Consider the following 18,171-nt stretch of genomic DNA (forward strand, 5'->3'; position numbering starts at 1 on the left):
TATCAGAGCACTGCAGGGCGTAGCAGGGCAGAGCAGGATGTAGCAGGGCACTGCAGGGCATAGCAGGACATATCAGAGCACTGCAGGGTGTAGCAGGACATAGCGGGGCACTGCAGGGCTTAGCAGGACATAGCAGGGCACTGGAGGGCATAGCAGGGCATAGCAGGACATAGCAGGACATAGCAGGACGTAGCAAGGCATAGCAGGGCACTGCAGAGCGTAGCAGGGCATAGCAGGGTGTGGCGCAGGACCACGGCGACAGCTGCAACCATGATTTGCGACCCTAATCCAAGGAAAAGCAGAGCAATCATGTAAATTGTGTCAAGGGTTGATGATTGATAAGACAAGGACAAAGAGAAGCTGGAAAAACAAAATTTGAAAAAAGGAAAATGAAACAAGAAAGACTGTAAGAAACAAAGAAAAGATACCTGCAGACAGGTTCTATTGGGAAGGCTGAAAAAAAGTCAGTGTGAATATAAGGGAAACATAATGAGACTGTATATGTGTGTAAAAGCCTCATTTATTATGATCATAAATCTTCACTAAATAATCAATAATTACCCTTGTTTCAATTGAAAAACATTTACCGGCTCTTCTTGGTGGTTCAAGTGTTTTTGTAATTTGGATAACCCTTAGCCAATTAAAATGGGGATTTGGCTTAATAGCCTCATCACTGCTGCAGTATAACCCCCATTTGTTTAGAGAGAGTGCCCTGAAAACACTCATCTCAATCTATCTCCAGTGGCTGCAGTTAAAGGATAGTCAATTAACAGAAGTAATGTGAGTCATTTATCAAGCCTAAATACAATGAGAGCTTTGTGTGGAAACAATTGTGACTAAGAATCTCATATTGTACAGTACAGTACAATCCATACATAATGTAATAACTAAATTGTCTTTTATAAGTGTTACATGAAGGAACGAGGTTGGTGACTGAAATGGCATGTACTGTACACATTCTGAATCAGGCATGATGTCTGGTGAGAATACAAATTCCCATTTTGGGTGCAGAACGTCGATCACGGCTGTCTGCAATTTCACACATGATGAGGTACTTGTTGGATAGTTTGAATCAGAAACTGAAAATATTTCAGTCGGTCAGTCATTTTTAAACTCCGCTTTTACGCTGCTCTCACACTGTTGTTCACATAGAGAAATTGAGAAATATAGAAACTGAGTTATTCTGTATTTAAAGAAATGTTTTCTTTGTCTATTATTATGGTCCATGATTAAGTTTGGCCTACACATTTAAAACCAGCATTAATGGAAGTATGTGCAGGTTCTTCTTAGGACAGTTTCACCCATAATAATGTAAAAAAATATATATATTTAGAAGAACTGAGAGCCATCTGAAAATGAGGCATATGAACAGAGTTAGTGTCCAGATCCAAAATGATTCTGTATTCTGACTCCAGTTGGGGATCACCAGCAATGGCTAGTAAGCTAACCAGCTGCTGTATGCTTCTGTATTTACCATACCTGTATTTTTGTCCTTTGGGTTTTGCCACTGTCACGCCTCTTTAGGAAAATAGTGGCAGGTCCTAATTGGGTTGATTCCAATAGGAGAAGTGAACGTGAGCACAGATTATGACCGATTATTTTGTCCCATAGTCACTAAAATACATTTTGGACACCTTTTTCACAAGCCACATATCTCCCGAACATTCTGACAGTAAAACGGGAGAAAAATAACTTAGTTTGAGACCTGTTTCTGTTTTAGGAACAGACTCACGAGATTGAGCAACACAGATGACCTAACGTCAACTAAAGCAACAAACACATTTTTGTGATGCTTAATACAGCTTTTAGCTGTGTAAATATCTAATGTTAGCAAAAGAACATATTAATAAATTACGCAAATATCAATGTTCTATCCACACAACTTTCCACCGCCTTGGGGCAGAAAAACACAACTTTTTTACATTTCTCTTTGTAAATGGATGAGATACAATGTGATCCTCTGTAAGTTTTAGAGGTGCTAGTAGGGATATTTTGAACATTCAGCTGAAAGGCAAGTTGCTTCCCCCTGCTCTCAGTCTTCAAGATAAATTAAGCTAAGCTAAATTAAGCTAATTGCATTCTAAATATTGCCATTAAAAAGCAAATGTCCTTGAAGGAGTTCCAAAAATGCCATATAATATGGTATTCTTTGTGCCACTTCACTTCACTTGAGTGTCAAGAAAAGGGTGTTTTGGGAGTTCACTTTTACATCAGCACTAGCGACGACTTGTTGTGACTGACCCTTTCCTTTCAACAATAAACCTACTGAGCCCCACTGACCCATCTGAACATCTAAAAACATATTTATTACCTGATGAGCATTTTTATTAATCATATCAGGACACATTATTTCCATAACTGTTTTTAGAGTTATAAACCATGTGATTTAAATGTCTCTTAAGGTATTAAGTATACAGATGGACAATAGCCTTAACTTGTGTAATCCTTCATGTCTTATCATGCAAAGTTGAATTGCCTCATTTAGATTGTTCTAAACAGCATAGCTATATTCTGGGCCATATGTTACTGTAGCAGTTCCAATTACAAATGTCACTTTAACTCTAAATCTCACTAGAGCTATAGCTGGTGAAATGGGATGCCATATGGGAGAGAGATGCCACAAAAGCGATTGCATTGGAATTCCTGAGACTTTGCGGAGGAAAAAAAGCAAAAGCAAATTCCAAGCAACTAGATAAAGTTTAGTTTCAGACAGCAACCCCGCCTGTGGAATTTTTAATCCAAACTTTAATCAAGATTACATCCACATCTGGCATGTCCCTGCGTGCCTACACATCCTTCTTGGACCCCAAGCGGCTAACCACTCTTCTCAGAAAAAGGAGGATAACCCCGCCCGATTTGGAGGCTACCCCAGGATGGAGAGGATCGGTTTATCCCAGACCTGAAGATGTAACGTTAACTTCCATTACTAAGTTTTGTAAAGAGACACGGCACCATGCCAGAGTGGTGTAACTTTGCACATGAAAACAAGGAGGTGATGTAAGAAGGGGATTGTAATAGAATCGTTGTTCACAGAGTACTTATCTGTGCGTTTGGCTCAGACAGCTGTTTCTTCTCTCAGAAATGTTCACCGGCAGGACTCTCATTCCTGGGCTAGCCAAGGAGATTAGACCGTCATACCCAGAACAAACCCAAAAAACTGCAGCCCAGAAAATGGATTTCTCTCAGATTACTAGGAGAGCTTTTATTTGGAGCATTGCAAACTACACGTCATGGCTGTTAGTGCTCAATCTCTCACACAAACCCTCCTTCTTTCTCCCCATCCTTTAAAACAACAATTTGGATCATAACTTCTGCAATATTTTCACACAGTTTACCTGGAGTTCATGGTGGAGGGTGTAGAAACCATCACCTCTTTGAGTCCAAGCGTACAAACATAAATGAATGAGACAGAGATGGATATATATCATATATCATATATAGGCCAAACTAGCAGTTTGTTTATATTTCTTCTTAGAACATGGCTTCAAGCTTCTCAAAAATAAACTAAGAGGAGCACTTCTTTGAATTCATTACAGAAAAGTAGAGTATTCAGTATGAGAGACATTCCTGGTCATACTGTAGGCAACATATTGAAAAGTAATAAGAATAAAACTTAAAGTTGCAGTTAAGCTTGTAAGTATTTTCACAGTGGAAGGAAAAGCAACTTTGGATTGAATATTGCATGTTTATGGAAGCAGCCGGTTACTAATATTGCTGCAGAGGCTTTCTGGTCAGACAAACTGGACCGTCTAATTTAAAGGGTTTAAAGTCTTTCAGTTTCTGTGCAATCTACATTGTGCACTCCTCATCAGTAGACCAAAGAGCAAAAATAAATGCTGTCTGTTTAATCTCCTTTTATCCAATGCAACACAAACAACCGTGTGGGGGTGAGGCCTTTGGAGCATTAATCATTTGCAGTACTTATTGTGTGCAACACAGAGATTAGTGGACTTATATCTTCTTAGAAGTTTAGGATTGAGTCAGTCGGTGTGAGTACTGTTCAGAAAGCTGCTGGTGGCAGGCTGTGGTTGTTATTTCCTGCAGCGTCACCACCTTTCCCTAACAGAGCAAGAGACTCCAGTGAGTGCACACTACTCTTGTCCAGATGTGATCCCAGCCCAGGCGGGGCTGAGTTCTCCCCCCCTCCTTCAACTCCCGCCTCCTGCAACTCCCCGGCGGCAGCAGCCGCAGCCGCCGCGCACTCCTCTTTGAACAGCCTGTCATGCTCCATCTTGAGCTCTTGGTAGGAGCGGGAGAACATGTGGAAGATGGAGGTAGCAGGGAAGGCCATGATGAGGATGCCGCTGAGGATGCTGCTCAGCGCCACAACCTGTCCTGGGATGGACCTGGGCACCATGTCGCCGTAGCCCACGGTCGTCATAGAGATAATGGCCCACCAGTAGGAGGCGGGGATGCTGCTGAAGTCATGGGTGCCCGTGAGCTCGCTCTCAGCCAAGTGGACCAGCGGCGAGAAGAGGGTGACGGCCACGCAGAGAAAAAGCAAGAGGAGGCCAAACTCCCGAGTGCTGCGCCTGACCGTCAGCCCCAGCGTCTGCAGGCCGAGAGAGTGGCGAGCCAGCCGCATCACGTAGAGAATCCTCAGCGCCCGCAGGATCCTCAACACCAGGCCCAGCTTGTCCAAGTAGCCCTTACCTCCTCCTGGCCTCTCGTGCTCCAGTTCTGGGTCTTCCTCTGACACCACCAGGGAGACGTAGTAGGGAAGGATGGCCATGGCGTCGATGATGTTGAGCGGCCCGCGGAGGAAGTCCAGCTTGCTGTCGGCCTGAATGAACCGCAGCAGGAACTCCAGGGAGAACCAGGCCACGCACACCGTCTCTATGATGAACATGTTGTGGCACTTAGAGGAACACTCACCCTGAGGGAGAGAGGGAAGGCGAGGGGTTGGGGGGAGCGAGAGAGAGAGAGAGAGAGAGTGAGAGACAGAGAGATTGAGGATGAGAGGAGCAGGAGTTTGACAGGGAGCAAGACAGATGGGGTGAGATGGAGAGAAGACAAAAATCCTGAGGTCAGATAATCACCCTCGGTAATCATTCATAAATCATGAGCTGCAGTCCCTCAGTATGCTAAAGCTACTGCAGCACCACTGATAGATAATGCGGTGACACAATCAATAAATTATTTTATTAGGGAAGGTTTCAAATATTAATGTGACACAGTGGGAGTGGTGACAGAAAGCAATCAGGTTAGCATGCCCTCTAACTACAGTAGCAGGGAAAAGCAATAATAAAAACTAACCTATCTGACTGTCACTTTTCCTTTATCTACAAATTAGCCTGTATTCCACCTCCTCACATTTCCAAATCCTGCTGCAGAAAATATTTGCAACCTCTTAATGTATTATTGAGTCTTTTTTCATACTTAAGAAAAAGAGGAAGGTTTATTTTCACCAATACGCCAATACAAAATGCTTTAAGATACATTTCCACTAATAACGGCTCCAAATAACAAGTGTGTTGAATTCATTAACAACTAACTAATGAATTTCCACGACGAGTGGACAAATTTATTCCCTCTAATGTGTCTATTGTTGTACATATTTAATTTGCATTCCGTGAGAGGAATACTTTAGACGTACATTAGAAGAGGTGAAAGTTTAATGAAAAAAGTGTGCCGAAGTAAACTGTTTTTCTTACAGTAAGGCCGGGGTATGCTTGATGCAACTGGCTTGTTGTTTAACAAGTCTGTAGGCAAAAGTGTTTATAGCCGTTAGAAATGACCTCACTGGAAGGCGGGGCTAAAAGCCTGTCATCAGAGATAGGGTTAGGGGTGCAATGAATTGTATAAATGGGTTAAAGGTGCGACAGAAGTAGCGATGTGAAGGCCATTGATTGTCTGTTTCAGATAGTCGCGTGCATGCAGCCTTCCAAAATGTTTGGGGGGGCAGGGTTTTTTATACGCTGTTCAACCACCCAACAAGCACTTTGGAGCACTTTAGCCTATCACAGTTAGCCATGGTGGTTGCCACTTCTTTGTCAACCCGACGGCCGACTGTCAGCAGAAAAGGCAGTCGGACTGATCAGTCTCCCTGACTTGAGCGTATGTTTTGCACGTGCGCGAGACGTAATACGTCTCCATAACAGCAGGCGGCGCTAATCTGTATTGTCGTCCAAAAAATGAAAACCGGAAATGACGGAACACCTGAACAGAGCACGCTGTCGTCTGTCATAGTTTTCATCAGAGAGTGTTGGTAGTAGTCAAGAAGGATCGTTGTTGTCATTACTCGCTGAACGGAAGAAAATACGAGGGCTTGTAATGAGAAGATACTGGCGTTGTCAGCTCCGGTTTTCTCGTGCACTGATTCGCTAGTCAAGGGCTAGCACTCCACCAATCAGATTGGTCATTGAGTCCGACTGCCCACTGGCCGATTCAACACGTCAGATCGGCCAAAATGAATTCAGACGGCTCCTCCTCCTCCGACTGACGACGGCACGGAACACACCGAACAGACTCGAGTCACCGACCTCGCCTGACCGTCCGATGGTTGGTGTGTCAACGCCTTTAGGGACGCTCAGCAAGACCTCCTAATTACACGTTTTTTTCCAATTGCCTCCAGAACAACACATATTAACCCCCTTGTAATCCGACCCGATCAGCAGTACGACATCATTTGTCAGTGTTGTCATACATCGCTGCAGATTAAACCGTTTGACCCATCCGTCCACCCGACCACATTCTTTTCCCCCTCTCTTGCTCCAGCTGGAGAAGAGTCACATTTCCTATAGCTGCTGGGGGTCTTTGTCACCTGAAGGTAAACATATTAAATTATGCTCAAAAAACTGATTGTCGTTTTTCTCGGTAAGACTCTCCTCAGGCAACGCCCTGGTGTTGTATTTTCTGTCTGACGTAGCTGACGTGCATATTTTTGCACAGTATGAATGTTCCTCAGACAGATCAAGATGCTCTTACGTCTCCTTGCATTTCTATAAAGTTAAACTGCATCAGAATTCTTTACTTGTTTTCACACCGAATATGACAACGTGACTTGATATATATCATTAAGGTGGACATTATTTGTGTGTTCTCTCGGCCTATTAGCTTTCCCCATTTTCTCCACTTTTCTCATTGTTCACGCTCATCGTTTATCTCTCCGCCATTGTGTGTCTCATCTATTTTCCCTCCCTCTCACCCTTCTATTCTCTCTCTGCCACCCTTTCTTTTCTCGTCCTGCCTCTGTCTCCACCTTCTCATCACTCATTCTGTTTCCTCCTTCATCACCCTCTCCGGACTCCCTCCCTCTCATCCTTCATTTGTTGTTCGACCCTCACACCACTATCTTTCTGTTTTAATGCCATCATTCATTCAGTGTTCCTCTAAGTGAAACGCAACTCCCTCCACTGTTCCTCTACGCATGATGCATCCTTTACACACGTGTCCCATTCCTCCCTCTCTCATTTATCACCCGTGTCCTCTCTGTCTTTCTCAATGATTCTCCTCCCAGTGTGACTCTTGGCCTTTCACTTCATTCCTACAGAGTGATGTGAGTATGTGTAATTCCTAGTGTTGTACAGTCAATTACATTTTGACTTTAGAACATTTCCAGCCTGGTCTCACAGAATTCCGTGAAATGATCACAAACTGTTAACACCGCATTACGTGGTGGTGGCACGGAATGTGTGAAAATTCTGTGTGGCCACCACGGAAAACAATGCCAATGTAAAGTCAATGAAAAGATGATGTAGCATTAGGAGCGACTACGGTAGCGAGTAATATGAAAGCCCGAAAATCCGCATAGGGAGGTTGGTTGGGGTGGTGGATGGGTCAAACAACAGGACTTTCACCCAGGAGACCGGGGATCGTGTCCCGCATGTCAGGTTTTCTAAACCCGTTATTGTTTTCCTAAACCCAACTGTTCCGTTGTTGTGTTCATTTCACAGAATTCTGTGAGATCAGGTTGAACATTTCCCTTCATGCATCCATTCAAAAACCACTCACTTTTTTACACTGTCAATTCACAGTGATTCTGGTAATAGTGATAATAGTAGAAGCCCTAGGCTGTATATATTCTACATCCATCTTTTGTTAGAACTGCGGCAGCCTATATCATTTAAGCCCATTAGCCCATTAATGGGCCCCTCTTGTTCCTCCAAATTGTATTTCAAGTAGTGCAAGCTATATAATCACCTTATAAAGCTGACATGGCAAACTTTCTAGCAAACAATTGCTTATTTACACAGACAAAGTGCAACATTAGCATTTATTGGAGATGTGTTTCTGACCATCTAATCTGAATCCAATATTCACCCTGCTTTTAGCTCGGTTTTGCTCTCCACCAACTCCTGTGGGAAATAACTGTCTCTTGAGCTGCTAAATGCTCTGCTCAGTCACCAGCTAGTTGCTAACGTTGTCAGTCTGCCTGCTGCATCTGGAAACAGTCGACGAGAGCGGTGCAAGTAAACGATCCATCTGAAGGACGCCAGAAAAAAAAAATCCTCATCTTCTAGTCTTATTAACAGGATGCATTAGCTTGTTCTAACTCCACATTGAGGCTACGTAAGTGAAATATTCAAACCCAAGACATGTTTTCTATGGCTGCAATTATTCAGTCTGACAAATGTCATGTTTTTGGAACTATTTTGATCTTCAAATAATTTCAAAAGTGAAGTATTTCAATTACAGTTCTGTGAGTTTGAACATATTTGGCTGCACAGCATGAGTTTGAATTGACTGGCACACGATAACATAATAGTGAATGTTCAGTGGCATGTCTCCAAAGTGACAGTACATTTTTGTCAGATAATAATCCAAGTGCCGTGTTATGACTCAAAGCGGTAAAAAAAACTTTCTGGTAATACTAAAGATCAATTCAGCTTTAGGAGGGTTGTATTTTTTTTCCCTAAGTATGCTGTAAATCCAATGTTAAAGACTTGCAAATAAGTTGATTTCAGCCTTTCCATAATCCTTCTTGCACCAAATGGTTTTCTAAATTTTGGGAATGTTTTGTGCTGCTAGGTAACTACAAAATGTGTCATGAATCGTCACCAATTCAAAATGTTTCTGAACATTATTACAGCATAATCAATCAAAAATGAACAATTGTAAATGGATTTAAAGTCTAATGTCTAAAGTTTAACTTGGAATGTTTGCAAATGATAGACAGTTTCATGTCAAATTAAAATCTTATGTAAAAAAGAACCATGGCTACAGAAGGTTTTACTTCGGGGAAGCAGCCAGGACAGAAACACACAAAATTTGACGTATAATAACTTAATGAAGTTTTAGTGAACAGTTGCGTATTACAGATTCAGCAGATAGAAAGCAACGTTAGTTGTTTCTGACTACCTGACATATGAACGTCTACTCACTTTTACTCTCCTTTCAACTCTTTGGCATCCACTGACTCCTGAGGGAAATATCTGCCTGTTTGGCTGCTACAAACGTAAATGCTCCACTATGTCCCCCATTAAGTTAATGTCTTTATCTGTCTGCAGTTTGGTGCAAGGTTGCTGATTGCACTTGGAAACAAGGTTTATAACAGCCGAATGATGAGCTAAAAATGGCTCAATGCAAAGCTGAAGGGACCTGCAGAGTCAAATTGTCTTTGGGGACCTTTCACATTACAAATAATGGCTTCATCTGAACAGTCCATGACTCCTCCCTCCAGAGAATCTGAAGGACTGACTAAATTACCGCTTCAATAAATCGCTGACTACATATTAACCTTTACCCTCTTCCTCTCTACTCTAACCTGCATTCCTTGTGTTTTCTCCATCTGATGTCCAGTCCCGCTGAGATTTCTGCTTGGCTGTCTGTCCTGTATCAATCTTTCATAGATGTTCTCCCCACAGCTCACGTTATGTCTCTCACGTGCACTCTCCCCCTCTCATTTATTCTCATTTTATCCTTCCTCGATGCTCTTTCTCTGTTGCGCGCGCGTGTGCGCTGACATTAGGCCCATCAGGGCTTCGCGGCACTGTTCTCACCCTCTGCTTGATAGGCCATTTGTTACAGCAGTCTCTCTCTCTTTCAAATACACACTTTCACACACAATACCCTATCTCCCTGACCTTATCTCCTCTGTATGACTCTCTCTGGAACTAAAGTCAGTGACAGCTCATTTCAGCACAGACATTGTTCACCCCAGCAGCTGTCTCATGCAGTGTTTCACATTATCCTTCTGTATTAACATGTCTCAAAGAGTGCAGCGAGGGGGAATCATTGTCCAAGGCATTCTAGGGACAAGGACATCTGAAGTGACCACATGCCAAAAACCACCGCCACAGAATCCCACAGAGAGGAAGGTGGTCAGTCTACAATAAACTGAAGCACATGCCTTTCTGTAGAAGAAATCTCAAACCCAAGGGAGACCATACAGGACAACTCACACACACACACACACACACACACACACACACACACACACACACACACACACTGAAAAGAATGTGTCATCTTTTCACAAGGGTTAGTCAATAGCCATGAATACTTAAATGAAGCAGGGATCAGACCTGCTATTTGTGTCTACATTTTGACTGCAACCACCTAAGCCAACCACAATTGTGATGTTGTGTCTTGTCACTGATAAAAAAAACCTCTAAAATATGATCATAACTTATAGGTTTCTGAAGTGGTGATTATATATTGGCCAGTGGAACTTTTCTACTACCCGCTAAAACAAAACAAAAATATTATGTTTGTTTTTTGACAGCTACATTTAGCCACACTGACAGTCAGTCAGAGGGAATCAATTTGAGGCAGTTCGAGCTGGAAAGGGAATAGATCTTTATGTAACTTCGACATTTTTGTTCTTGTGAGGAGAAAAAGATGAGGAGCTGGGTGCAATGTGATTATCGATGCTGATTTTAGAGGGAAATGCCTCAATATCTAATGTCCTAGAATATGAAGACAGTTTGCCCTATTGCAGCCTATACTGAATGATCCTTATGATGACAAGCTAGAGTTGGCTCTGACTCTGCAGTGTAATTGGTTGGTTTTTGCAGTCACCTCTCTGATTAAACGTCTGGCATTTATTGCATGCATGATATGTAATGTAATGTAATACAAACTGTATAACTTGTAATAATTATCAGGCTGTGTGGGTTAATGGTTTGGGGTTAATTGGTTTTACACCCATATGAGGCTGCTGTAAAGGCTGCTGAGTGTCCTATCACTGACACAGACCTACAGCTTAAAGCAGCCATATTATGCTTATTTTCAGGTTCATAATAGTATTTTGAGGTTGTACCAGAATAGGTTTACACGGTTTACTTTTCAAAAAACACCATATTTTTGTTGTACAGCACATTGCTGCAGCTCCTCTTTTCACCCTGTGTGTTGAGCTCTCTGTTTTAGCTACAGAGTGAGACATCTCACTTCTATCCCATCTTTGTTGTGAGTCGCACATGCGCAGTAGCTAGGTAAGGACTACTAGCTAGAAGCTAGCACTGCTAGCGGTTAGCCACCTCGTTCTCAATGTCAAAACACTACACTACAACACTATAGAACTACTTACATGTCCCTGTTCTGCAGGTATTCCACGCAAAGTTGGAAGTGCGCTCGTTTAGAAGAAGTCTCCCGGCTAATCCTGCCTTGTACTGACCGAAGTTGGAGAAACAGCCAGCTGATGTGGTATTAACTAAAGTGGTTAGCACACACCAAATGTTTCGGCCGATGACGTAGACGGCCCTGCCGATTTTGACCAGCTCACCCGGAGACTGAAGGCAGGATACATTCAGAAACCATATCTCACTCAAAACAGCATGGATGTTTTTTTCTCCAAGTTTGTATGCATGTGGAAGCACCAGAGACACAAAATAGCACCCCAAATCCCAGAATATTTTATAACATGGGCACTTTAACACAAACACCCTAATGGAGAAAAATGACAGAGGTATAGTGGGGAAGATAGATAGATAGAACAGAGCAAAGAGGACAGTAGATGGAGGAAGAGTATGTGGCTCAACAGTGTAGAAGGATACAGGGGAAAGGGATTACAAGATCAGTTGATGAGGAAAAGATGAGCTGACATCTGAAACATAGGGTTCCCTTCACACCCCATAAGTCTCTATTCTCCATCTGTCAGGATGCTACACATACACACACACACACACGCTGCTTCCTCTTCTTGAAGGGAAGGAAAACACATGATGTTAATTTGTGCTGTCTTTAAATTATTATCATGTAAGCATATCATGAATACTACTGGCTGCATCTTGCTGTTTTGCCAGCACCAATTGAGTTTTACATTCTTGTTGACAGCCTCTGCCTGCGAGTGACCCATCAGTGTGCTTTGAGACAGCTACCGGATGCTTCCTCGGCAGGGGTCAGTTGGGTTTGAAGTGTAAATGTGCCTCTTGATTGTCAGACAAGAGAAAGCTTCTATAGCTCTGAATTATGAATGTGTTTTCCTTCTACTTAGATCAGATAAAGCTCTAAGTTTCACTGTCTCCAGATGGTAATTAGGACGACTCTCACTACATACAGCTGTGATACTTTTGCATGAATGATATAGAGCATGACTAAAAAAAAACTGCAGTGTTTAAAATTTGGTTATCACCCTTAGGAGTGCTCCCTGGTGTTTTATTCTAACTTTTAATTTCATTCTCCGCCTCCGTCACAGCATGTCTCTAACTCTGCAGCCTTGTCTTCATCTCCCTCCCAATCAGGTAAAAAAAAAAAAAAAAAAAAAAAGCCCCCCTTGATAATCCTACCAAATTCCACGGGTTTGAGCATAATAGGAAACAAAAGAAAGGATACGGCCCATCGATCGGCTTCACCTGACAGACCTCGAACATACTTTGCCACCACTGAACGCTGTTTCTCAATGCTGCTGTACTGACCTTGCGCTCACTTTTAAAGCTTCTAGAAAAAAGAGGAGAAGGGAGGAGGGAAGGGACGGACGGCCACCACAGAGTCAGAAAAGACGCAGAGAAAGAATTATAATAGGCCTTCGCTGGAATACTGCACATCAAGGCCTATGTTCCCTAAACATGGGTTATTTAAGGGGTTGTGACACCTCTATCCATTATTGGGCAGGTGTCCTGTAACCTGATACCTGATTGTATGCACAAATGCACACAGGATGCATTATAGAGCTGAGTTTGCACCTATTCATTTGCAAGAAACCTTGATATGTATGATGATAAAAGAGCAACAAACAGCCGCCCAGCCTCCCAAGACATGCTGTCCACTGACCGAGGATGGATAGATAGAACAAAGAAAAAGAAGACAGTAGATGGAGGAAGAGTAGGTGGCTTAACGGTGTAGAAGGATACAGGGGAAAGGGATTACAAGATTAGTTGACGTCTGAAACATAGGGTTCCCTTCACACCCCATAAGTCTCTATTCTCCATCTGTCAGGATGCCACACACACACACAGACACGCACACACACACACACACACACACGAGCAAATGAGGTTTTCGCTTTCAAGTTTGATAGGGTCTCGCTTCCAGGAGTGTTTCATCAAATATATTATGAAGATGAAGGTGGTGTATTGTTAAAAACTCAAAAAATGGGATTGAACAAGAAATTGCTTAATATAGCATCCACACACAAGGGAGGACACACAAGGGGCCTACAGTTTCCTCTACAAAATTCTGTAAAAGCAATTCAGTGTTGTTATGGTGTTAGTTTATCATCCAATGTTCTAAAGCATTTAGTGTCTCATCAAATTCAAGATGTTATAAGTGCATCAGCGATGAGAAGAGCGCACACACACACACAAACACACACACACACACACACACACACACAGGTTTGTGGCACTATCTTGGTGGGGACCTGTCATTGAAATAATGCATTCCCTAGCCCCTTACCCTAACCTTAACCATCACAACTAAATGCCTAACTTTAACCCTTACCCTCACCCTAACCATGACCTAATTCTAACCCTAATCCTAAAACCAAGTCATAACAATTGCCCTTTAAAGTTGTGGGGTCCAGCATTTTGGCCCCACAAGCTGTCGGGACTCCCGGTTTTTGGACCCCACAAATATAGTTAAACAAGAATACACACACACACACACACCAGCTGCTGGCTCTGCAGGCTGCAAGTAGGAATGCAGTGGCACATTGCAAAGGGCGCGTTTGACATCGGTTATGACGGGCTGGAGCTGCAGTGCGAAGGGGGTGTTTGATTTTAGTGTAGCTCGAATAAGATTCTGATGTGCTGCAGTAATCCGAGAGGGTAACTGTGCAGGGGTGGACACCTGCTACTCAGTATATAACCTCGGGGGAATAGAGCTGCTGGTGTGTTGTGTTTGTGTATTGCGTTGGCCACAGGTGTCCTTCTCTCCCTCCTCCTCTGCCCTCCGTTCTCTCTTTCTACAATGTTTCCTTTTTTTACCTGCGTGTGTGATTCCTCACCTGCCATGAGGTTCCACAGCAGACATTTTTGACTTGTCATAGTAGGAGAAGCACAGCTGGAATTGATAACCTTAACGATGGCTCAGTTCCATCAAGTGTCCCAGTAAGCTATTTCAGTGAGTAAGCATGCACAATACCAGGGCCTCTACTAAGTGGAATGCAGCCATCATTAATGGTTTTGAATACACCTGTGCTTTTCCTACTATGACATGTCAACATGTCTGCCGTGAAAAAAGGTCTATAGGTGTCCCCAGTGTGCTGTCCTGTCCTGCCCTGCACACCTGTGGTTCATTGTTAATCAGCACACCTGTGGTTCATCGTTAATCAGCCCGGATCTGTCGCTGCCTCCGCATCTGCTCCTAATCAACAATTAGTGTCTGATTGCCACAGACGGAGCTGTTGCATTCGTTGGTACCAGACTGTCTGTTGCCTTGCTGCAACGTTTCTTTCTGCTCCTCAAAAGGCTCGGCCGCTTCAGCATTTTTTTTGTAGCAAGTTTTGTGAAATCAATCAATTTATTTTATTTCAAAGGAATTTGCTGGAATTGATTAGTGTATTCCCTCACTGGCTGGTGGCAAACTAAATACAAATATAATGGACCAATATTCTTGATTGAGCCGGAAGGACCAAAAGAGAAGGATTATTGGCTGTGTTGCGCAATGCATTTTTATGTCGGAGTAAAAACTGCTCCACAAAAGAGAAATTGTTTGCAGAAAGTTATGAGACAGGAGACATGGGACAAATGTTTCTTTAAATGAGCTGTAGGGACTTAACACCCCCTTAGCAACAAAGCTAGCTATCTAGCTTGCAAACTGTCAGATATCGTGACTGACTATTGCTAGCATTTTCCCAGCTGGTTAGTGGCCAGCTACAGTAGTTCACTTACATATAAGCCCTGCAAGTAGTCCCTTTTTCACGAAGCTATTTTGTGGCGTGTGGATGAAATTCCGATAAACATGGTACCTGCTCGTTTTATACTCCGTTCTGCTGACCTGCCTCAAACTGTTTGCCTCATTTATCTCATCCAAGTAAACAAACGTATCTGTTGTATTTGTATCTGCATGTTGAGCCCAACTGGGAACTGATATAACATGTGTCAGGTCAATAAAAAAAGAAGAAAGATGCATATTATGAGACATATGTCTTAGTTAGGGGAGGTCACCTTACAACTGAATTGCACTTACTTTGATGAAATATGACCATTCAGGAATTATATCTTCTTGCATAGTATTTAGGCAAAAAGGGCTTGTAATTATAAGGTTCATAGTCAAATTTGAGATTTTGAGCGTCAAAGATTTGACACACTGTCTGAAACAACTTGCTTTTACAAGTGCTTCTAAGCTTTCTGGATGGAAAGCATCTCTGAAAATAATCTGCCCCGCAGACTAATTAGTTAATTCTAAAGCTCATTCATTTTTTTCATTGTTTGCCTGTTTGCCCTTAAGAAGCAAGCAATATCTACATACTGTACATACTCAAAGAGGATAACATGTTGTGTCCCATGACATCTTTTTTCAAAGTCTGCATTTTAAGAGAAAATACACTGTAATGGGTCAACAAGCTTGTTACAATCCAAAGGCTCCTCCAAACGGGACAAGAACTCTACAGCCTTCTTTTGCAGAACATCTGGAGGACACCGACCGCGTGTCCTTCCCCACAGTCCAGCTGCTTTATGGTGCATTCAGGTGTTTGTCATCATCTGGTAAAGGAGGTAACCAGGTAATATTTACTAGGTACACAATGGTTATTGACTTTGTACATTTTATTCTCAAACGTTCCTAAATTTTTCATTAGTATTGAAATTTCTGACTTGTCTTGTTGACTGACGCCCCATTACTGTAGTTGTGGTCTGGTGAGTCTTATTCAGGCCTCACCAATAAGGTACAGATTCACCCCGCTGGCCTTCAGTCCTTAGAAGGACACACTTCGTAGACCATGTAAATGAACATCTTCCTCTCCTTTTTGGCAGTACTGCACAACCGGGAAAGTGCCAGTTATGGCAAGTGACATTTATGGCACTTGTGTCCTTGATAAATATCAAATTTTGGTTTTAAAGACCATCACAAGAATAAGCACTAAGTAACTTTAAAGAAAAGTCAACTTCTGTTAGCATTGTCAATCATTTAAAATAGCCAAATTTAAACTGTGAAATCACTATTTCACTGTGACATTAGCTATCAACAACAATCTCTTTCAACATCCAGATCTGGGCGGCTCTTCTCCGTTGTGCTGTACTCCTCTATGCTGTGTTATATGTGCTGTACAATTCCATCCTGGCACGGACAGGATAAACACCTCATACTTTGCTGTTCTCTCCCATAATCCCTCTTGGCAGCCTCGCAGCACATCAGACAGAGGGAATACAGCTCATAACCAGATAGGCTGCGATAGGCATGCAATCTGCTCCACACTGATACAGCCAAACGGCCCGCAGATATAAACACATAGGAAATGCATGTGTGCACGCTAATTATCATGTACATTCTCTCACACACACACACACACACACATTTTTTTAGTGCTTTAATGGAGTTTGGTAATTTGCATAAAGTTCAATCATACAAATATTCCCAGATCCTCTTGTGGTTCGAGGGTGTTTAGGATTGAGAAAGACGGTATCATGGCTACACAGTCGATAACCGACCAGACTTTTAAAGGTAGCAGGACACTGCTTTTTTCATTGTTCTTTATCCCCTTAAATTGTCTCTTTCACATTTCTGATTAAGTTCACCTGCAGCTGCAGTAAGGTCATCTCCCTCTGATTATGTATGTGTGTGAGACATTATGAATAACCCAGTGGCATACAAAGTCTCTTCTGTTCTGCATCTGCTTAATTTTTCTTTTTCTTTCCTCTCCCTTATACTCTCACTATTTTTTTCTCTCTCTCTCTCTCTCTCTCTCTCTCTCTCTCTCTCTCTCTCTCTCCACCATCAAGTTGTATTTACTCTCTTTGACTTATAGTCGCTCTGACCGACTGCCAGCCTCAGTCCCACCCTGCTGAGCCAACTAAGTTTACAGACTCGGACATTAATTTATGCTCCCTTCGTGTTCATTTAATGGTGTTGAAATTATGAAGAGGAGAAGATAAAACGTGGTACATGAAGAATGCATTCTTAATGTTGTGCCCCTGTTGTTGTTATGCACTCAAACAAGGCTTGTGATTGATGACGATGCTTTGTCTTCTAAAGGCTCAGCAGGACAGCACAAACACACACACACACACACACACACACACAGACTGCGTCATTTGAAGGCTTACGTCAGTTTTTTTGCATCTCCTGTTACAGTATGTGTTTCACATCTCAGGTGTGGTATTGAATTACCTGGAATGAAATGATATGCTGGGAATGCCTACAATTGGGTTACCCTAAGTTCATAGAATATACTTTTATTTTTTGCACATCCGACTGATGGCTGTGTTGCTTTGAGCTACAGTAGACATTCATTCATGCTTTCAAGTCCAGGCAGTCAAAAATGTTGGATGCCGAATCACAACTCCCCCTCAGAGACAAAACAATTGGAACGTTGCTTTGTTGATTCACATAATGCACTTCGGCACAGTTGAGAAGCAGCAGGCGTACACAGAGCAGAAATTCATAGGAGATTTTATCACAGCCAACACTGATCTTTTCAAAATGATTCGGAATAGAGCCGGTCATTGGTGCAAAAATAACAGATAAGAGAACAAACTCAGGCTGTTGCTGGCTGTTGGGAGATATGGCAAGCAGAGCTATAATGGCAAAAGATAAAGGCCCTCCTGGGCATCAATTTTCTTATTTTTTCAATTGTCTCTGCTTAACCACAATACTGTATACAGCCCTTACTGAAAATCAGAAAACTCCATG

General features: G+C 42.5%; 1 protein-coding gene across 2 annotated transcripts in view; it reads right to left on the minus strand.

Annotated features, from left to right (window-relative positions):
• Positions 1-3,214: 3,214 nt before the first annotated feature.
• kcng4a (potassium voltage-gated channel, subfamily G, member 4a) overlaps positions 3,215-18,171 on the minus strand; it is a 31,547-nt gene continuing 16,590 nt past the window's right edge. For both annotated transcript variants that reach the window (XM_028585463.1, XM_028585461.1), the window contains exon 4: positions 3,215-4,876. In XM_028585463.1, coding sequence (XP_028441264.1) covers positions 4,001-4,876 — 876 coding nt within the window. In that variant the 3' untranslated portion in view covers positions 3,215-4,000. The remainder of the gene's footprint in view (positions 4,877-18,171) is intronic.

This window comes from Perca flavescens, chromosome 8 (assembly GCF_004354835.1).
Source record: "Perca flavescens isolate YP-PL-M2 chromosome 8, PFLA_1.0, whole genome shotgun sequence".
NCBI classification, from domain to species: domain Eukaryota; kingdom Metazoa; phylum Chordata; class Actinopteri; order Perciformes; family Percidae; genus Perca; species Perca flavescens.